The sequence below is a fragment of the Phascolarctos cinereus genome, unplaced genomic scaffold (assembly GCF_003287225.1).
Source record: "Phascolarctos cinereus isolate Bilbo 61053 unplaced genomic scaffold, phaCin_HiC Scaffold_725;HRSCAF=1366, whole genome shotgun sequence".
Lineage (NCBI taxonomy): Eukaryota > Metazoa > Chordata > Mammalia > Diprotodontia > Phascolarctidae > Phascolarctos > Phascolarctos cinereus.
Genome location: NW_027556097.1, coordinates 1925401 through 1940713, shown reverse-complemented (window position 1 = coordinate 1940713; position 15313 = coordinate 1925401). Strand labels below are relative to the sequence as shown.

The 15313-nt window shown below is 40.0% G+C and overlaps 1 protein-coding gene across 3 annotated transcripts; it reads left to right on the top strand.

Annotated features, from left to right (window-relative positions):
* Window positions 1–289: 289 nt before the first annotated feature.
* Window positions 290–12821, top strand: CLDND1 (claudin domain containing 1). Of its 3 annotated transcripts, none has more exons than XM_020977962.2 (5): window positions 290–383; window positions 5764–6076; window positions 8288–8398; window positions 11163–11300; window positions 11466–12821. In XM_020977962.2, the coding sequence occupies exons 1-5, from the start codon at window positions 297–299 to the stop codon at window positions 11684–11686; spliced, it is 870 nt and encodes a 289-aa protein (XP_020833621.1). In that variant the 5' UTR covers window positions 290–296; the 3' UTR covers window positions 11687–12821. The 3 variants fall into 3 exon arrangements, with proteins under 3 accessions (XP_020833621.1, XP_020833623.1, XP_020833622.1); XM_020977964.2 differs by lacking the exon at window positions 290–383 and adding an exon at window positions 3471–3559; XM_020977963.2 differs by lacking the exon at window positions 290–383 and adding an exon at window positions 3890–4059.
* The last annotated feature ends 2492 nt before the right edge of the window (window positions 12822–15313 follow it).

Below are 15313 nucleotides of genomic sequence, written 5' to 3'. Positions count from 1 at the left end.
TAGAAGCTAGAACAATACAGAAGGCTTTCTGATGCACTTTGAGGTGGTTGGTAATGTGTCATAATGCATTATTGTTCTGGGTTGGAACTAGTAACCACGGGTCAGAAAGAGGTCAGAAAGTTTTGTTTCATATTTGTTCCCTGATATCCTTATTGCTGTGTGGTAGGCCTATAGTCACATCAGAAAAATGAAAGTATAGGCCACTGAACAACTCACATGGCTAAGTGATGTCTATTGAAGAATATAGCAAAGCTGATTGGATCTTGAAATGAAAGAGAAGAGTACAAGAGAAGAACATGACCACCTCCAAAATTCCTTCAAGGTCCATGATGAATTTTCTGATTTCTCCATCAAGAGTAAATTTCTATGCCTGCAGAAGGCAGGTAATTGTCCATTACTGTTATTATGTATTTCATTCTGGAGTGCTTTCTCTGAATTCTCCCCATCTCCTTTTTGAACATCCTAGTGTTTCAAATGTTGGGAAGATAAGGTGTTATATGTTTCATATATCACACAGAAATCTAGTTGAGCATTTAATTTTACCTTAAAAACAGGCCCTCAAATATTATCAGCATCTAACAATAACTATGATCAGAATTAATGACTGACAACAGTCACTTATTAGCTATAATTCACTGTACTCTCTCCTCTATACAAGTGTCAAGGCATTTAGTTAAACCGTATAGACAGAAGAACCATTCTTACTTGTTGGCTCCTCCCAGAAATATCTAACTCATGGGTTATGAAGACTCTTATAAGAGGTGAACTAATACCAAGAATTCTGCAATTTCATTTTCTCAATGGTTAAGGAGTTTAAGAAAGGAAGGATGGTAGCATTTATTCAGAGTCTACTATGTGCTAAGCACTATGTTAAGCACTTTACAAATATTATCTTATTTGATCCTCACAACAACCAAAGTAAGTGAGGTTATTACCCCCATTTTACTGTTGAGGAAACTGAAGCAAACAGAGATTAAGTGACTTGCCCAGGGTCACACTGTTGAGGTTTAGGGGTGCTGGGACCAAAGTAGTGAAATGTGGGTCTTACTGGAATGAAGTAGACCTAAGCCTTCTTTTAGCCAAAGACAAGGTTTATTAAAACACTGATAGAGGGTGGGTGTGATTCTAACAATCTGCCATATTGGCCAGACTCTTAAGGAATCTGAGCACCTTAATGGAGGCAAGATGGATCTTATATGCAGAAAGACTGTGGGAGGGATCTAGGAGTGGCCAAGTAGTCTGGAATGACTGGGAGAAGAGGTCTAGGGAGGATCTTGATGGGAGTTGACAATATTCTGGGGTGACTGGGTAGCATGGGATCTAGATAGTATCAAGGGTAGGAAATAGCCAGAGGCTCCCCAGAGGTAACAGAAAATGAAGGGCGGGGCAACAAAGAATTGGAAGATTGGGAGTAGGCTACATGAAAGGTCGGTTGACTGAAACGGGTCAAAGGCGAAAGCTAGAGACTTGATCAAGTGTGAAAATTCAAGAAGAGTTCAGGGGAAGTTCAGGGTGGGTTTCCAGGTCCTGCCTATACTCTTTCAACACAGGTAGTAAGTGTCTGGAGCCAAATTTGAACTCAGTTCTTCCTGACTTCAAGCCCAGCACTCTGCTCACTGTGCAACCTAGCTGCCTTTGAGGGGGCATGGAACACATTTCACTCAACCAAAGATTTAATTTTTAGCCTATAGCAACTTGAATATTGTTTAATCCTTAGAGTACATCTAAGTTTTTGGAGTCCTTTTAAAACCAAAACTTAATACCCATCCTCACATTCACTAAAAGCAGTGGGGCCTAGTACAAAGACTCCTGAACAGATTCAGGCAGAGTGGTTTCCAATTTTTAAATCATAGATGCAAGGTTAGAAGGAACCTTAGACATCATCTAATGTGGTCTCCAGACTCAGCTCACACTGTTATAAAGAAGACCCCCAGACTCAGTTCTGAAGACTGGTGTCTCAAAGACTTTTTACTAAAGAGGTTGAAGCACGTCCTTTCGATTCTCACAAGAAGCGGGCACACCTCCTTGATGGGGAAAGTGCACTGAGTAAAGAAGCCAGAGCAATCTTTGTAGTTAGTAATTGTCTAACTCCTCTCTTTTGGATCAGGATTGGTCCTAATCCTACTGGGTTACAATCTTCCTTATATGACCCACCCTTAACATAAATTATGTGCCTAGAATTGTGTAGTCACTCCCCCCCCCCAGGAGTTAGCCTGTCTGTGCTGATTTCTTAACTACTTATGTGGAAACTTAAGTCTTTCATTTCTCACAACACCAAGCTGAAGCCTTACCTGATATCTTCAACTGCTATTGCCCTCCCTTTAAGTCCCCATCATCTTCTGACTATTTTGCATAGAGGCATATTGTCTACTGCAATTGAATGTAAGCTCCTCAAGGGCAGGGTCTGTTTCACTTCTGTCTTTGTATCCAGTCTGGCACATAGTGGGCACTAAATATATGCTTGTTGATTGATTCACAGATGAAGGTTTAAGTCAATTGGGTAAGGTCGAATGTGTTGTAAGTGGAACCCATTTCCCCTTAAGAATAGTAACAGCTCCTGACTACAATGAAATTAACAGGTCTGGAATATCCCCTCTTCATCTCAGCCTCCCCCCCCCCCCCCCCCCCCCCCCCCCCCCCCCCCCCCCCCCGCCCCACTCCATCCTTCCAGCTTCAACAGATTCTTTGCTCCTTTTATTCCTTACACCTCCATCTCTCTTCCTTCAGGTTGAGCCCCAAGGGGAAACAGTGAAACCAGAATACATTACTGCTCCTTAATGAATAGAGAAGGGAGTGTGGGAAGCCTGGGGATCTCTGCTTAAGTCCACCTACCAGTTAATTGTCACCAGTTATTCGACTTTGTTACACACCTTAAGGCAGTTTTAAATGCTTACATTTTAAGCTTTACTAGCTTAAAACTGCACCGACTTTTGGGACATCCTGCATAAAACTAGAAGCAGAAAACCCATTCAAATAAAGCATTTTCAAATACTTAATAACTTATGGGAATGTTTATTAACTTATTTTACTTCTTTGTGTTCTACTTTTTTTCATATTACTTCGAAAGTGACTTAAAATACGGTATCTCTGGGGTTGGATACATCCCTTCCCTCCCCTAGCACATTTCTGCAGCCTCCCCAAGCCCCATGCCCCTTCCAGACTGTCGGCCGGGCCTAGCTTAGGTCCGTCGGTCCTTCCTTCCCAGCCTAGCTCACACGCCCGAGGGGTCACTGCACATCACGCCGGGCTGCAGGAAGTCACTGCACTAAGGACTGGCCAACTACAACTCCTACAAGGCCCCACGCCCACGTCTCGTTCCACCAGCCCCCCCCACTCTCTTCTTCTCTCTTCTGCCTACAACTCCCACAACCCCTCGCGGTCTGCACAGGACAGAGATAAACTAGCGTAGGCTAGGGGGCCGAGTGGGCGGAGGGATGGAGGGAAGGAGGAAGAAGAGGGCGCGGCTAGGAAGTGCGTCAGAGGAGGAGCGCGGGAGGCGGGGCCGGCGCGGGACAAGCGGCAGGAAGTGCGGGATGGTGGCGGCCGAGGAGGATGGGCGGTGAGTGTGCCTCCGCCCGAGGTGTGATGGGACGGGGCGGGGGAGAGGTGCAAGAGACCCCGGCCAGCGGCGCAGGCCGAGGGCGCGGTGAGCGGGGAGGGGAGCTCTGCTCGTCGTCGCCCCCCATTCTCGTGGTCCGGGCGGCGTTGGGCGGGTCTTGGGGTCACCAGGTTCGGGGAGCGGTGGCGGGGCGGAATCAGTGATCGGTCAGAGGTGCCCCGAGGGGAGGGGCCGGGGCGGGAGAGAGGAGGGAGGAGGACCCGAAGCACTCGGCTGGATGGCTCGGACACCGCCTCTGCCGACCCTCCCACTCCGCCCCCCTCCGCACAGCTGGTTTGGGATGCGGACCGGGCACTTGCGGGACCCGCCCGACCTCTCCTTCCACTCCCTGACATGAGAGCCCACTGGGCGCGGGGCACCCTCCTAGGCGCGGTGGCCTTTTAAAATTATTTAAGAATTCCAAGATGAGAGAGACTGGAGGAAAAAAGCGTGGAATCGAGGTGAATCTTAATTCTTGTAATTGCCGGGGTCCCCTCCCCACCCCGACCTCATCCCCTGAGTCACTTCCCGATCCTCGCATCTCTGCTATCTGATTTTGTGAGGCTGTTGTTATGCTCCTCCATAAGTTGTTTTGTGCTCGTTGTGTGTACTCGTTTGACTCAGCTTTGTCCACCTTAGTCATTTTACTGCACTGCCTCTGGCTGAAGGTCAGTAGGCAATATTAAACATTTACGTAATTATAGAAAACTTGTTTCCTTCCCTGGGGATTTGTAGGGCAGGAGGGAGACAGAGAGAGGAGATGTATATGAGAGTTTGCAAAACTGTAGGGGCTTGGGGAGGCAGAGATGAAGGTGAAGAAATTGCTGAGAGGTTTGCCTTGAAATGAATTAAAGGTGAGATTGGCAGCTAAAATAATTGTATGTTTATTGTCCTGTTTGTCATCTTGAATTTAGAACAACCTTCCCCGCAGGGTTTACCAAGCATTATTTTTTTATCCTAAGCCTCTTTAAGGAAACTTTCCTAGTTCATTAGAATCAGCTTCTCACTTCCATTGCTTCCTTTCCCTGAGGAAGTCTGAAATTCAGCATTCAGGCAGAAACATAAAGCTTAACTAACCTTAAATGTAAATGAAATGCAGCATTTTTAGAATTCACTAGTTCTACTATTATTAATTGTGGTTTTGTCTGTATTTACTTATTCATTTGCCAAATGTAGAGAGTGTTTCTAGTGGAAACATGGAACTAGGAGCCATCAGGACCTAGGGTTTGTTCATGACACTGCTAGTAATCATCACTGTGACTTTTGGCAAGTCATTTAGTTCTCTGGGCCTCAGTTTTTTCATCTGTAAAATGGGAATTTCCTTCTCTGGTATTTTGTGATCATATGTGATGTATGTAAATTTCAGTGCTGTCCATTTTAGTTCTGCAACTAAAGGACTGGGATTCTATATCCATAGTACCCTGTGCATATTGCAATTTAATAAGTACTTCATTATCATAATAACTTTTCTTTGAAATATCTCAATCAGAGTGTATGTAAACCTGTGGACCATACTGTCCTTGGAGTTTTCTTGGCAAAGATAATGGGGGTAGTTTGCTGTTTTTGTCAACAGTGGATTAAGGAATACAGAGGTTTAATGATTTGCCCAGAGTGATGTCTGAGTTTAGATTTGAACTCAGATCTTCCTGACTCCAGGCCCAGCACCCTATCCACTGTGACACCCAGCTGCCTTGATTAGTTAAGAAATTAGACAAGCATTTATCTGGTTTCTTATCCTTAATCATACTGTATTATGCTAGAGAATTTAAGGGTTGAAATTTAGACATGAAATTTTAGTCAAGTCACAAACATTTATTGGGCTAGAGTAGGCATTCTTAACATTTTTCATGTCATTGAGCCTTTTCAGTGGCTGATGAAGCCTGTGAACCCTTTCTCAGAAGAATGTTTTTAAGTAATTGAATAAGCACCAAATTTTAATTAAGAGGTCAGTGAAAACAAGGATGTAATTTATTTTTTTTCCTATCCTATTCATGGACCCCCTGAAATTTATCCTCAGATCCTAGACTGAGAAACTGAGCTAGAAAATGAGGAAATAAATTGTATGGTAATGAATATTTTAAAATATGTATTATTATGGGAAAAAGTTGATTTGGATTCTTGAAAGTTAACTTTTCTGTTTCCCTTTTCTTTTTTCCTTTTAAAAGCAAAAAAACCTGAATACCAGGATGGATAATCGTTTCGCCACAGCATTGGTAATTGCTTGTGTGCTCAGCCTCATTTCTACCATCTATATGGCAGCATCAATTGGCACAGATTTCTGGTATGAATATCGAAGTCCAGCACCAGAAAATTTCAGTGATTTAAACAAAATCAGGGATGAATTTTTTGACAGTGATCCTGATGAAAAGTCTTATAATGACTTACTTTTCCGGTATAATGGCACAGTGGGATTGTGGAGAAGGTGTATCACTGTGCCCAACAAAAGCACACCTTGGTATAGCTCTCCAGAAAAGACAGGTATATACATACATACATACATACATACATACATACATACATATATATATATATATATATATATATATATATAAAATCTTCTTTAAAAATTTTCTTTACCTATGCCAAAGAATTAACTTTGGCTTTGTAGTTTCTAGATGATATCTGAAAATATTTTAGTTCTTTATTTTGGACAGTTTGTGCCTTATTTCTTTGAATCTCCTATATATATAAAATCTTCTTTAAAAATTTTCTTTACCTGTGCCAAAGAATTAACTTTGGCTTTGTAGTTTCTAGATGATATCTGAAAATATTTTAGTTCTTTATTTTGGACAGTTTGTGCCTTATTTCTTTGAATCTCCCGTAGTGCTTACCCCAGCATCCTTGACCATATTGAATTCAACACAAATTTATTAAAGTGCCATTTGTGTTCAGGCCACTGTCCTAGGCTCTGGGGGAGGTTCCATGGTTAAATAAGACACAATTCTTGCTCTTTTGGTGCTTACAGTTTAGTAGGGGGATGTGAAAAATGCAAGTAACTTTATTTCAAAGTATTACATGATAGTAAATGTATGAGATGGCCAGAGTCCTGTGACAGAGCTGAGAGGTAAATAAACTGACTAGAGAGAACCCAGAAAGATTCACAAACAAGCATTAAGAATTTTAACTTGACTTTAAACGATGGGCAGGATGTCAGCAGATAAAGGAGTTTTAGGGGTGTGGTGTGGTAAATTGCATTCTAGACTCTGTGAATAGCATGAGGCAAGAAAACATGGAAAGTAGGAGAGTGGTAAGAAATCAGGCTGGAAAGATAGGGTATCTTTCATGTTATGTGCAAGGCTAACAATTTTTCGTTTTGTTCTTTTGGAAGTGAGAAATCATGAAATGGTTTTGAGTAGAGAAATAATGTGAGCAAATTAATCTGGCAGCAGTGTAAAAGGATGGATGGGGTGGAGACAGGAAGTGAAGGTTGGAAGACCAGTTAGGCCATTGCATTAATCAAAAGAGGTGGTAATGAGAGCCTGTAGTAGGGTGGTAGAGTAGCAGTGGGAATAGAGAGTACCAGTGATAAAATAGTTGTAGAATCCTTAGGACTTAGTAACTAAAGGGAAATGAGAGATGAGGGAGAAAGAAGGGTCAAAGATAAATCAAAGTTTTGAACATAGGAGACTTACTTTTTGGGGAAAGATGTTAAACCTGTTTTTGGACAAGTTGAGTTTGAGGTGCTGGCCTGACATCTCAATGTAGATGCATGTCTCTAACTCTCAAAAGAGTTCAGGGACGGAACTATAGATTTGACTGTCATCTTTATAAAGTTGATATCCAAAACTGTAATAAATGGTATTGCCAAAGGTGAGAGAATAGACAAAAAGAAAATAACTCAGTAGGACCTCAAGTATTCAAATCAGTGAACTTAAATAGAGAAATTAACATTAAAGTCCTCTGTGCCTTTTGTCTCCTACTTCTTAAACTGCTTTCCATGAGCCTTGAAGAAATTGTGAACGAATGGTTTTAAAATCTGTCACAGAGTGCATAACTGAAAATATAAAGACTGAAACCCTAAACCAGTATGAAGGAAATAGAATAACATCCAAAATCAAGCCTACAAATATTTATCTCTACTCTCTTTTAGGCAGTTGCCATGTGAGGTCTGTTATTATTTTGGAAGACGTGATTTGGTCAGCTTTACTTTCAAATTCATATGAAATCAGTAGTTTTGTTGTGAGACGTTGTAGAACCCTTTGGTTAAAAAACAGGAAATAAAAGTAATATGAAAGTAAAAAGTAATACTTAGATGTGGCTACTTCTTTTGGCATTTTTGAATGGAAGCACTGTATTCCTTGTGATGGTTGTCATTTCAGAACATCAGGCTTGAGTAAGAATCAGTGAGGTGCTAAGTGTTATGTATAGGAAGCCAAGGGGAGGGCGTTTGGTAAAGACTGGAGAATGACAAAGAATATTGAACAGAAGCTCTACAGTATCTTACAGTTGTATTATATCTGTCTTTATTTCTCTTCCCTTCCTTTTATTTAAAAAAAAATCTGTCTTAACAGTGTTTTAAACCTGCTAGTGACAATCAGAAATAACATTCAGAGTAGAGATAACACCAGTGCTGCACTAAATTTTGTAGTCACTCCACATTTCCATAATTTTGAAATTAGTTACCAAAAGGATTGATTGTTGAATGTTTGTGATGAAAAGAACAAGTAATCATTGTTACTCTTGTTCCAGAGTCATCTGACTTGATCACAGAATGTTTCAGTTTTACACTGTCAGAGCAGTTCATGGAGAAGTACATAGAGCCTGGAAACCACAACACTGGGATTGATCTACTCCGGACCTGTGAGTAATTTGACAATAGCAGAAGGTTTGGGGAAAAAAAGAAGAAAATTTTCTCCATCCTATGCTACGTTCATTTAGTAAATGAGAGAAAAGTTTTCCTCTGTAGAGGGAAAAGTCTCACTTTTACCACTTAGCAGCTTGGACAAGGCACTTACTTAGCCTCCCATGAAAATAAACTTCCTCATCCATAAAATGGGGTACAATAATATCCATACCTCCTTCAGCAGATTGAGGATCTAATGCAAATTTATTTATTTATTATTTATTTTTATTAATTTATTTTGCTTTATCAGCAATCATTTCCATAAGCTTTTGAGTTTAAAATTTTTCTCCCTCTCCCTCCCCAAGATGGCACACAATCTGATATAGGCTTTACATATACATTCCTATTAAACATATTTTCACATTAGTCATTCAATTCAGCAAGCATTTTTCAGGTAACGTGTATGTGTCAGGCATTGTGCTAAGTGCACAAAGAGAAAAAAGAAAAACTCTGCCCCCTTACATTCGATGGTGGGGGGCGGGTGGTGGTGGAGATAGTGCTTTTACACAGATAAATATATATGTAAAATAATCTCTGTAATCTCTGGAAGAATCAGGAAAGGGCTTTTGTAGGAAATAGTACTTGGGCTGAACCTTGGAGACAGCCAGAGGTACCAAGAAGTAGTGGGGAAACATTCTAAGCACGGGGGCAGAGAACAGAGATGGAATCTGATGTACAGGGAAAGGCAAGTAGGCCAATTTGGCCAAACTATAGAGCATGTGAAGAGAGTAAAGTGTAATAAGCCTAAAAGGGTAAGATGGAACCAGATGTGAGGGGCTTTAAATTCCAAGCAGATAGTTTGTATTTTATCCTAGAGGCAGTAAAGAACTATTGAGGATAATTGAACAGAGAAGTGACTGTCAAACCATGCACCTTTGTGGATGACAGATTGGAAGGGTGAAGGGTTGAGTGGTTGGAGACTGGTTAGAAGACTCTTAGAATAGTTGATTTTGAGAGATAATGAGGGCCTAAACTAGGATGGTTGTGGAATAAGTAGGGAAAGGGGGATGAATTTGAGAGATGCTGGGATGATAGAATTGATAGGACTTGGTAGTATCAGTTATGGATATGGAATGAGGGGTGAGAGCAGAGAGATGGGAATGACTCCTAGGTTGCAAAATTGAATAACTAGAGGGATGATGGTTTCTTTTAAAGAAATAGGATTAAGAAGAGTGCTAAATTTAGGGGGAAAGATCATATGATCGTGTTGAGTTTGAGATGCTTACAAGACATATAGGTGAAGACACCTAATAGGCAGTTGGAAATGTAATATTGAAACTTAAGAAAACGATGAGGGATGGATATGTTGCTTTGCATGGCTTCTGAATAGAGATAATATGGAACCCATGGGAGTGGATGAGATCACCAAGAGAAAACACATAGAGTAAGAAGAGAAGAGAGCCCCACACAAAGCCTTGGGTACACTCATACTTGGGGGGGGGTAAGGTGGGGCATGAGATGCTAAGAAGGATTGGTCAGGCAGATAGAAGCCACAAAACCAGGGTCATAAAAACCAAGGGAGGAGTATCAGAAACTGCAATAGCAAATGTGGCAAAAAGGTGAAGAAAGATGAGGGCCTAGAAAAAGGCTTTGAATGTAGCAATAAAGAAGTTATTTTTTATCTTGAAGTGAGCAGTTTCATTTAAGTGGTGGGCTTGAAAGCCAGATTAGAATAGGCTGGAAAGTAAATTGGGGGGGAAAGTAGCCACAACCATTGTCAACAGCTTTCATTGAAAACCAGGCTTTGAAAGGAAAGAGAGAGTAAGAATGATAGCCCAAGAAAATAGTGACATGGGGGGGGGGGGTCATTTTAAGGATTGAGAAAAACCTGAGCATGCTTGTAGGCAGCTCAGAAGAAGCAAGTTGGTTAAAAGTTTGAAAGTTAGGGAGATAGAACAGATCATTGTGTAAGTAAATTCCCATTAAGAGTAGATTAATTACAGCTGAAGGGGTTCGTATTGGCAAGATCAGAGATGCAGAGAAAGAGAAAATCAGGGAATGATGTTAAAGTGATTTGAAGGGTAGAACTGGGGTCACAGGGGAGGTCTCCATGGATGATACAGTTTTTTCAGTGAAATATTATGTGAACCTCTCTGCTGAGAGGAAAGGAGTTAAGGGGATAGTGTAGGTGGCTTCAGGGTAAAGGTTTGGAACAGCCTGGGAATGTGATAGGTTATAAATCAGATAAGAATAAAAGGATTATTATATAGTAGTAAGGGCCCAGTTGAGATTATATAACGAAGTTGAAGTGATTTGCACTGAATTTGGAGTCAGAAGACCTTGATTTAAATTTTGCCTGTGCCACCTAATACATATGTGACCTAGGACAGTTCATATAACCTCCCAGTTCTCTCATCTGTACAATTAGCGGAGTTGGACTTGTCCTTTCCAACTTAAAATCTGTAATCCTTTGCTTTTTGTTTCTACGTTTACAATTCTTCACATAAGTGTTGTGACTTTCTTGGAGATCCATTATGAACTTTTGTGTTAGAGGTAATCTGTTCTGATCAAAGTTTGGATTCTTTTGATGATTCCCTAGAAAAGACCTATCATTTGAACTTCTGTCTTATCAATGTTATCAATCAATATTCTTAACAATAAAATTGTTCCTGAGAGACTAGTTAATATGGAAGAGTTTTGTACTTGAGAAAATGCTATAGCAAGATAATAACCCCTCTCTTTCTCCCTCACCCCTGCCCCTTCCCTCTCTCTCTCTATCAGATCTTTGGCGCTGCCAGTTCCTTTTGCCTTTTGTTAGCCTAGGTTTGATGTGCTTCGGGGCTTTGATTGGGCTTTGTGCTTGTGCCTGCCGGAGTCTGTATCCAACTATTGCCACAGGAGTCCTTCATTTCCTTGCAGGTGGGTGTCGAGTTTTACTGTACTTGAACTCTTAACCTTAATGTAAGGGCCTTTCAGTTGTGGGTCATGAACTGCCACATTCCAGTGTCTCGTTGAGACATCAATGATTCCACTACCTAACTATGTGCTATTGTTTTTCCTTTTCTCTGTTCCACTCCCAATCAGGTTTGTGTACACTTGGCTCAGTAAGTTGCTATGTTGCTGGTATTGAACTACTTCATCAGAAGCTGCAGCTGCCTGAAAATGTAAAGGGTGAATTTGGTTGGTCCTTCTGCTTGGCCTGTGTCTCAGCCCCCTTGCAGTTCATGGCTGCTGCCCTCTTCATCTGGGCAGCCCGGACCAACCGAAAAGAGTACACACTAATGAAGGCCTATCGGGTGGCATAGATAGGCCGCAGTGTCAATTACAGTTTGCTGCACCACGGTATTTTTTAATGTCCATCTTATTCTCATATTTTTCTCCTCTCTCCCCTGCCTTTTTTCTCCACTGTGGACACAATTCTATTCTGGATGTTTATTTGCATTGTTTCCTTACCTTTAACTTTAAATTTGTGTGGTGGTCTTTGAGAAAAATCACACCTTTCATATGTCCAAATAGATCTGGATCCAGAATCCAGAAAAGAGCGATCAGTGGATAAATTTAGGTAAAAAGTATCTGTCACCTGAGTAAGGCTGATGTAAAGCACATTTAGCAAGTAACAACTTCTAAGAGACTGAGGTAAAGGTACTCTATTTTGTGGTACTCTTATTTTAAAAGAAGTCTCTTATGATTGTCGTTAACTTTAGTTTTGCTGTTGTGTAGAACCTATCGTCGATGAATATTAGTGCTGTTTTCAAGTGTTATGTAAACTTTAGATGATGGAGAAAAGATGAATCAGATTTCTCTAACCTTTGACGTGTGTGTAGCTTCATCTAAGGTGAAATATAGTAGCTCTTTTAAATTGCACTGTGCATAAAGTCTGAGCAAGGATGTGCAAATAGATACTTTAGTTGAAGCTTTGTTTATGGATCTGTGCTATCAGTACTGAAAGTTAGCTCAAAGAGCAGAGTATTAACTTTTTACTTCCTTTAAAATTTCAATGTCCTGGATCACTTCCCTCATGCACAGTCCTACTGAAAGATAACAGTGCTTTCTAATAGTGTGTTGGGGTCAGGGAACTGAATGCCCCAACTGCCATCTAAGTCAGTTAAATACTCTCTCAGAACATTTATCCCGAAGAAGGTTATTTCTCAAGATCTAAGGCTTTGGCTGCATATTAACAACTGTGGTCTTTATTTCCTGTGATGGAACGAGGTGCCTTTCCTCACCCAGACCTCTTCATGGACATCTCAGCATTGTTTAATTTCTTCTAATTCAGTTATTTTTATAAATATGTGTATAAACTTTTGAACTTTTAAAATCCTATTTATTTATTCCATTTCTGTAGAACATGGCAAGTTTTTTAAAGAAAATGTAACATAGCAATTTCTTACCATGTCCCAAATCTGTTGTTTAAAAAATAAAATTGGATCAGAAAAGAAATTGTCAGACGTGTTTTTTTGAGTGCCCCTAACTTAAAATGAGGAAGAGAAATTAAGAAATTAAAGTGAATGTGCAACACAGGTGTGAAGGGAAAGGGTCAAAGGAGAGAAGACAAATAGGAAAAATAGGATGGAGGGAAATACACAGGTAGTAATCATAACTGTGGATATGAAGAAGAACTCTTCCGTAAAATGAAAATGAATAGCAGAGTGGATCAAAAACCAGAATCCTACAATATGTTGTTTACAAGAAGCAGAGTTACATGCAGAGTAAAAGTAAGGGGCGGGAGCAGAATCTGTTATTCTTCAGCTGAAGTAAAAAAAGCAGGGGTAAGCAATTGTGATCTCAGACAAAGTAAAAGCACAAATAGACCAAACTGAAAGAATGAGGAAGGAAACTACATCTTGCTAAAAGGCATCATAGACAGTGAAGCACTATCAATACTAAACATGTGCACCAAGTAGTACAGCATCCAAATTCTTAAAGAAGTTAAGTGAGTTACAGGCATTATGAAATATAAAATCGATAATTTTGATTATATTAAAACAAAAAGCTTTTGTACAAAGAAGCTAATGCAACCAAGATTAGAAGGAAAGCAGAAAGCTGGGAAACATTCATTACAGCAAGTATCTCTGATGAAGGCCTTATTTCTCAACAGAGAACTGAGTCAAATTTGTAAGAATAGAAGCCATTACCCAACTGATAAATGGTGAAAGGATATTTACAGGCAGTTTTCAGAAGAAATCAAAGCTACAGGCATATGAAGAAGTGCTCTAAATCACTTTCGATTAGAGAAATGCAGATTAAAAGAGCTCAAACCTATCAGATTGGCTAATAGGACGAAAAAGAAAAGTGATAAAAGTTGGAGAGAATATGGGAAAATTGGGACACTAATGCAGTGTTGGTGGAGTTGTGAACTGATCCAATCATTCTGGAGAGCAATTTGGAACTATGGCCGAAAGGGCAACCAAATTGCATACCTTTTGATCCAGCAACACCGTTGCTAGGTCTGTATCCTAAAGAGATCATAGAAAAGGAAAAAAGACCTACATGTGCAAAAAAAATATTAAAGCAGTCCTTTTCATGGCGGCAAAATATTGGAAATTGGGGGGATACCCATCAATAGGGGAATGGCTGAACAAGTTGTAGTATATGAATGTGATGGAATAATGTGCAGTAAGAAAGGACAAGCAGACAGATTTCAGAAAAACTTGGAAAGCCGTACTTGAACTGATGCTGATCGAAGTGAGTAGAGCTAGGAGAACGTTGTACATAACTGCAATATTGTACGATGAACAACTGAATGACGTACCTGTTCTTGGCAATACAGTGATCTAAGACGATTACGAAGGTTTGCTATTCACTTCCAGAGAAAGAACTGGTGGAGTCTGAATGCAGACCGAAACATACTTTTTTCACTTAACTTTATTCTTTTTCCTGGCTCTTTTTCCCCTTTTAATTTGTTTCTTTCATAGCTGTGAGTAATACAGAAATATGTTTTACGTGATAGCACATGTATAACCTTTATCAAATTGCCTACCATTTTCACAAGAGGGGAGGGGAGGGGAGGGAGGGAGGGAGAAAAATTTGGAACTCCAAATCTTGTAAAAATGAATGCTGAAAATTGTCTTGGCACATAATTTGGGAGGAAAAATAAAATATCTAAAAAATAAAGTGAGCGTGCGTTACCAGTCAGCATTACCAGAGCATAAGCTTAGGCTATTGAATTGAATTGGCCTTTTCGTCAGAATAGTAGACAACTTATTTTCATCTAATTACCCAGACCAGTGTGGGATTCCAATTCAGTAATTCATTTGCTTTCTAGTTTCTTTAATTTTTTAAAAAATTTCTCCACCTAGAGTGAATGAATCAGTCAATCAACAAACATTTATTCAGCACCTACTATATACCACATACTGTGCAAGGTACTAGGGATACAGATAGAATGAAATAATCCCTATTCTCAAATTCAAAAGGAAGCAAAATTCAAATGGCATTATTGCATATCCTTGCCTCTTCAAATTCCTTGTGATATTTTGCCTCTGCTCAGTGAACACAGGCAAACAAGCCTAGTTTTTTTTTATTTTAATAATTTTGGTTTTCAACAATCACTTCTATAAGCTTTTGAGTTTTAAATTTTCTCCCTCTCACTTCCCGCCTCCCTTCCCAAGACGGTGGGCGGTCTGATATAGGCTCTACATATACGTTCCTATTAAACATATTTTCACATGCATCATGTTGTAAAGAAGACTTAGAACCAATAGGAGGAACCACAAGAAAGAAAGAACAAAACAAAAAGCAAATAGTCTGCTTCGATCTGCATTCAGACTTCATAGTTCTTTCTCTGAATGTGGATAGCATTTTCCATCATGAGACTTTTGGAGATGCTTTAGATCCTTGCATTGCCAGAAAAAGAAACAAGCCTAGGCTTAAAGGCACATATGTCTGCTATATATAACATTTATAAAATAAAAAGGATTTACAGCAGCATT

What these genes read in the sequence shown, in the direction of transcription:
- CLDND1 (XM_020977962.2), top strand. Translation starts at nt 297, where the DNA reads ATGACCACCTCCAAAATTCCTTCAAGGTCCATGATGAATTTTCTGATT. An exon ending in TCTATGCCTGCAGAAGGCAG is followed by an intron (nt 384 to 5,763) that starts GTAATTGTCCAT and finishes TCCTTTTAAAAG; the next exon opens with CAAAAAAACCTGAATACCAG. An exon ending in TAGCTCTCCAGAAAAGACAG is followed by an intron (nt 6,077 to 8,287) that starts GTATATACATAC and finishes CTCTTGTTCCAG; the next exon opens with AGTCATCTGACTTGATCACA.